This window comes from Lolium rigidum, chromosome 2 (assembly GCF_022539505.1).
Source record: "Lolium rigidum isolate FL_2022 chromosome 2, APGP_CSIRO_Lrig_0.1, whole genome shotgun sequence".
NCBI lineage: Eukaryota > Viridiplantae > Streptophyta > Magnoliopsida > Poales > Poaceae > Lolium > Lolium rigidum.
In genome coordinates, this window is record NC_061509.1 from 165,711,741 (window position 1) to 165,718,606 (window position 6,866).

The window sequence follows — 6,866 nt, forward strand, 5'->3', positions numbered from 1 at the left end:
CTTCGTGAAATTTCTTTTATGCAGTGTAGTCCCCCCACCTCTCGCACGAAATCGAAACGTAATCACCTCCAGTTGGTCCTCGTCTCCCCCTTCGCCAGTCCCCGCCGCCGCCGGTCCCCGCCGCCTTCGCCAGTCCCCGCCGCCGGTCCCCGCCGCCTTCGCCAGTCCTCGCCGCCGACGCCGCTCCTCCGAGCCCTCGCACGACGTCCTCCTCCCCAGAATCCGTCGTCGGCCGATGCGTGGCGAAGCGGCAGCAGCAGACGCCGAGGCGGCGTGGCACCCGCGCTCGCCGGCGCCGCACGACCTCTCCGACGAATCCGACTACGCCGCCGCCACCTCCGTCTCCTCCTCCATCCACGCGGTACGCGCCCGCCCGCTTCCTCTTCCTCTCCCATCTCCCATCTTCCATGTCCGCCGCCGCAACGGTCGCCCCCGTCCCCGCTGTCGCGAGAGCCCGCCTCCAATTAGGTCGCCGTTGCCGCGCTAGCCCGCCTTCGACGGGATGGGCGCGGTCAAGCAGTCCGGAGAAGCGAGCCAGCACCCTCAACGCCTGGGAATCACCGGACAATCGAGATGCCCCCAACGTTGTGGAAACGCCGGGGAATCGAGGCCGCCTTGCTTGCCGAGGAAGCGCCGCGGAATCGGGGCTGCCCTCCACATCGTGGAAGCGTTGTGGAAGCGAGGCCGCCTTCCACGCCGGGACGCCGACGACACCGGCACGCCACTCCACAACTTCCCTGCCGGTTGCCGCACTATCTTCAGGTTCGGCGCCTTAAATTTGAGCAGAGACCTGTCGTCAAGCGATGAAACAATGTTTACTTGCAGGGAAATTTTGTTTTTGACAGTTAATTTCAGGGAAAAAATTAGGTTTACATCGTACTTTGTAAGCATCTCTGAAGTGTGAACATCATTAGTCATTTCAAACCAGAATTCATTTTTATTTAGATATTTGCCGAATGTTAATGAGTATTTGTTGTTTTAGAGAAGGAAAGAAAAACATGGTCGAATGTGGCTTTTGTAGTGAATGCATTTATATATGGTCCATATCACTTCAGTTTTATTTCAGTTGATACAGAGAGACCAACATCCATTTTTTTACAAGTACCTCCATTCCATCCTGGTAATCAAATTTATATAATTTGTTAGAAATTGCCATATGAATGTTCATGCTTATCCTACTATTTTTCATGTGTTAGAAGAAGCTGTAGAAAAGAATTATAATTTCAATTTCATTTTCCCAGAAAGTAGTTAAATGGGTTTTACCGCTCACAGTGCCATATCTGTCTGTACTTGTGCAGTAGCATATCTGTGTTGATCAGGGGAGCATACCCAGTTTAAAGATCTAATGAAAATACCTATACAGGGGAATGCAAATACCGCGTGTAATAATCTTCTGGAACAAAACATACCATTGGTCAAAGGTGGTATGCCCAATTGCCGCTGCTGAAAGATGAAACCAAGTCTAGAGCCATCTCTGCCGAAGCTGACCAGTGACGATGCAGCTGAATGTCCCGGTGGCTTCCAAGGCAGATCAGTGAGCAGCGGTGATGTTAGGAGTTGTTGCCATTTCCCAAGCTGGGGCACCCAAATTTATCACTCCATGAACACATATCCTCAAACTACCAAATTTATCACTCCCAAATTCTCTGCACAAACCCTGTTTTTTTTCTCATGTTCATGAATGAAGAGTTGTTCTAGAATACAACTCATGAATGAAGATTTGTTTTTGGAATCCATACTGACCTTACGGTTCCACAGTAAAACTATTTCAACGTAGCCAAAGCTTATGCAATTTTCGTGAGGTTGCTTCTGTTTTGTTTTTTTTTCCTTTAGTAGTCAGGGCGTCTGCATCTTTTGTTTAGCTTTAAATCAACCCATCACTGAAGTATAACTCACCTTTGTTAGTATTCTTTTTCGCAGGAACCTATAACACTCCGAGGCATTTCTTGTTGTTGACGATGGTCGAGATAGCCTCCAGTACTAGCTTGAGTTGGCATTCTCTGAGGATTGAAGAAGATGCAAGACCAAGATTGTGCCTTGCACTGTGTGAACATGCCAAAGGTGTGTTCTTGAAGACCTTATTACACTATTAAGAATATATAACATCCTAGGAAATTTATTGTCTATACACCTATACACACAGGTTACATGATCATATCTGAAAGATTTATTGTCCAAGAGAAGGCTGATATGCTAGAAACCTCCCTAATGCATTTATTTAATCTCATTGTTTTCTCTTTGCATGTGTTACCTGTGTCATTTGTCCACAACATAATCCACATATAGACAGAAAGGGAACCTGCAGTATAAATGTTTATATATTCAATTGTACATTTAAAGTAGAATAGCCAGCATAACATGCAGCAAAATGCAGGCCATGTTATAAGGATTTTTAGATTTTCGAGAACATATTATATGGTAGACATCTTCATACTTCAGGTTTAGCCAAGAGTGCATGACCATCTTGTGTCCTACGGGTAATTGAGCACCATAAGCATGCAAGTTTACATACAATCTTGTGTGCTCTGCTAGAACTGTGGTTACAAAAGTTTCAAAATTGTCGTGAAACTCAAAGTGCAACAGATAAAAACTATTAGTTCTACAGTAAATTGCAACAGATAAAATTGAGTTGGATAGTATTAAAACTGTTGTTGTGCTGGCATGTGTTGTCTTTTCCCTTGGAATACATTTCAGGTGAAACACCATACATAAAACATAATTTTCTTGGTGCATCGTTTTGCTATTGTATCGTCAAGTGTTCTGGTTGTAAATAAAATTATTTTTGTTTCGAGACCCAAAGAGTTTTCTCTAAGAGATGTATTTTTGCGCCAGCTTCTAAGGTCTATGCAGTTTTTCTTTCTTCATATTGCATTAGTTTTGCCTTTGCAGTGGTTGTATTTCTTGCGCCTAAGTATGCCTTTCTCTACTAATTCTACATTATACATTCACCATAATTATTTAGAAAAAAAATTATCCTCATCAGATGGCATCCCTTACATATGATGCTTTCAGGTATCATATGATTAAGGCAAATTTTGTAGGATATATGATATCTGATAAACTTATTTTGTCAATCAGCATACCATGTACGATGATGATTTGGGTTTTCTGAAATTTTCTAGGTTGTCAGCCTGACACGAAGAACTAAAAATAACTATAGTTCGGCGGTTTGTGATAAAAAAAAATGCATGATGATCCTACAGGCCCTGCCACATCTTTGGATCCCTGCTGCAATTTATCAGGCATATTTTTGGATAATTGAACTTGACTAAGAAAGAAAGGTATTGGGAGAAACATACAAGAAAGATTGGAAGTTGGTCTTGCTACACGTTTGAATCCCATCATATGTTGCAGCAGAAACTACATGAAGATACTACGCGAGAGTTCAAATTAATGAACTATGTGAGTTAAAATTGTATTCTATATGAAGACACTACTGTACAAAATCTTGCAGCAACTAAATTTATCGGGGTAAAAATCAAATGTATGTACTGATATTTTTATGCGCAAATGAAGATATATTTATTTTGCAGTAAGGCATCTGTACAAAATGATCGTACTAGGCTGGAGTATATAATTGCTTCCTCTTGCTGGGTCAAGTAAATATTTATGCGCAAGATTGTGCTTGTGTGTTTTAGCTCTGTAGGCATGCACTGGATTTTAAATTTAATAGAAATTCATCACCCCTTACATTTATTTTCTCAATATAATTTTTAGCCTATGCTTCCTTTACTACAGTTAATGGAGAAAGGGAAGTTGTCTGTGCACCAAGAGGCTCAGCAGATTGAGTGTTACATTTTCTGCTGTAGATGCAGTGCGAGTGGTAAGCACGGATGATCCTTTAGCTTCCCTTGCCTTCTTTCATTGCACTTCTATATTTTGTATGCCTTGCATATTCTAAAGATAATTTGTGTTTCCCTTTTCTTACTCTGAATATAGTGGTAAGTGGATCTATAATAGAATTGTTGTTGTGCCCACGTGTAACAATCTTCCATCTATGCTCTACCATATGTATTTGTTTCATGTTTTCTTGGTTATCTAGAAATAGTCTAATTCAGTATGGTCAGACAATGCTTTTATCTTTAAAGATCTATCTCAGACAATTATGTTTCAGTACCCTGTCTTCCAATTGGTGAGGTGTGCCAATGATTATACACTATTTATGTGCTTTCTATACTCCAGTTTGTGAAGTGCACTTCGTCAGGTTATTGAACATGCTGCCAAGTCATACCGAGCTGATGATAACAATTCCACATCACCCAAGTTATTTTTCCAAGCTGCCAATTGGTATATGGCTGCATCATATTATTTATATATGGGATAACCTTCTATTTTCCGTAGGAAGTAAAGCAAGGCATCAAAATCTGACAGAAAGCACATGCAACCTTTGATAAAATTCCATTTAGCTACTATTAATAATAACTTATGACTAATCTCTTTTGCCATCTGCACATATGTAAGAGTACCCATATTTCCCTCATGGTCATTTTTGCGATATAATGACAAGTGGTAGACCTTATTTTGTGAAGGCTGTTCATAATAATTAAGTAGAATATTAAAGTTGTAAGCCCAATAGAAAAGTTACTTTTAAAGGTTTAATTTAGCAGCTTTTGCAATGTATGCCATGTTTTATGCTTTCTTCTATTTACCTCTTCGCATTTGTAATATGATACTTGGAAAATGAAGATATCTTATTTGGAAAATAGCCAATTGAACTCCTTGCAAAACAGGATGGCCATACCCGTTGTGCCAACTAAATTCTTTGCAAATTTAGTATTGTGGCAATCTCACATTACTTATTTTCCGCTCTTACATTTTTGGTTTCTTCATTTATGCAACCCTATATGTTTTGTGGCATTCTAACGTCCCGAAGATAGTCAATGCAAGCTTTCCATTCACAGTGATCATGCTGCTGTTCAGCATGAGGTAAAATTTACATGTATTGTCTTGTAATGTAGGTACTTGCGCTGATTGACAAGAAAGAGGTGGCTCGAGTCCAGGAGCTCATCGAATCCATCATCGTCCCTTACTGACTAACTGTGACTTAATCATTTAACTGTGACTCTCTGTATGAGTCTACAAGCTCAAGTGTCATAAGGGGTTTACTGACTAACTGTGACTTGATACTTCAGTTCGACCAGTTGGGCATGCCATATGGGAGTACTACTCAGCCATACTCACAGCACACACTGAGTTGCCCCCGGCGCATTTAGTGATGAGATATGGGCACTGTTTTGAATATTTGCAGTAAAGTAGGATATGTGCATGCTTGATGATTCTGATCCTTCTCTTCTTCAGGTGGAATGCAGTTGAGGTCGAAGAATGCCGTTGGAGAGACCAGAGGTTGCCGTGGTGGTGCTTGCCGGAGATCACGGCGAGATGCTCGGGAGAGGAGACCTCGCCGGCGAGGTTGGGGACGAGCTGCTGGTTAATGATCATGTAATGATTTTGTAATTTAGATGCTACTTGCAAATGTTGGTTCCATATCCTATAATTTAGATGCCTGGCTACAATTTTAATGCATGATCATGTTACTGTGTTTGATTAAAATACCAGGCAATATGATAACTGCATATATTTGTGCAAGTACTATGATTATTGCTTTGTTTTGAATAGTGCATGTAAACATAATCAAAGGCATTGTTGAAAACAGCCTTCAAATGTAATATAAGGCATCATTGAAAAGTGCAGTCAATTTTTTTTATGGCATCTTGAAAAGTGCCACCAAAAAGATTCAATGGCATTTTTAAAAATGCCAGTAAAAAGATTTCGTGACGTTTTTCGAAAAGTGCCGGCAAAAAGATTCTATGCATTTTTGGAAAGTGCCATAAAAAAGATTCCATGGCATCTTTCAAAAGTGCCGGCAATACTAACTAGCGGCATTTTTGTAAGTGCCTTAAAATACAATTAGCGGCACTTTTTTAAAAATGCCGGCAAAGGACTGGAATAAACGCAGCACTTTTTTTTGTGCCTTGAAAAATCTTTACCGACACTTTTGGTGCCTTTGCCGGCACTTTTTTGTGCCGGCAATCTGGGTACCTGACGCAGTGACGCAGTGAGCGCCATCGTTCTCAGCTGCAGCTGATCGAGACTGGGAACGACTGGGAGTGGATCACGAAAGTCACTAACCGATAGAGCTCACTGCTTTCACTTGCTACTAGCTAGCTGCTGGCGCTGCTACGTTGATGGGCTTGCAGGATCCGAGCGGCCGGGTGGGGGGTTTTTATAGGGGGAGCTAGCTACGGTGGTTGGCAAGTGGCTGGTGGATGTTTAACTGCATGCGTGAATCAATTGCTACTACGTACTCTGCCTCGGCTAGCCAACGATCATGCTTCTCTACGATTCCGCCTTCTTCACTGCCCGTCCTCGCGCTGTGTGTCATCCTGTGAAAGAATAGATGTGCCCACCTCCCTCCTTGCTGTTTCGTGACACCTCCTGATCAGAAACGGGACCGGTGGAGCATTCACGATTCCAAGCCAAGGGGTGCAATTCTTAGTAGAAAAACATCCCATTTCTGTTTAGCAAAAGGAGCAAAACGCTCCATGCATGTTTCTACATACTAATAAACTCTTGAGTGTTTTAGAGGCCTCTCCTGCGCCCAAACATTGTGCTCAGATACGCCGGGGGCAGCTTGTCGGATTGAGTGGACGGAAAACCTCGCCGGCACAAGATACTCTTGTTCGCGAGCCCGACGGAAGCTACATCTCTCGTGTGGAGAGGCATCGCTCGTCGAACGGTCGAAGATCCTGCCCCCAGTCGCCAGCTAGGTCGGCGCACCCGGCTACATCCTTGCCTCGCCTGACTCCTCGAGATGATTCTTCCTACACGAGGGCATCTCCAACGCGGCGACCCAAACGGACACGTTG

The 6,866-nt window shown here is 42.6% G+C and overlaps 1 protein-coding gene across 1 annotated transcript; it reads left to right on the top strand.

Moving 5' to 3' along the window:
- The first annotated feature begins 407 nt into the window (after window positions 1-407).
- Window positions 408-5,688, top strand: LOC124690284. Its single transcript, XM_047223686.1, has 5 exons — window positions 408-762; window positions 1,921-2,061; window positions 3,739-3,770; window positions 3,808-3,823; window positions 4,959-5,688. Exons 1-5 carry the CDS (start codon window positions 408-410, stop codon window positions 4,973-4,975), a joined length of 561 nt encoding a protein of 186 aa, XP_047079642.1. The 3' UTR covers window positions 4,976-5,688.
- Window positions 5,689-6,866: the final 1,178 nt, after the last annotated feature.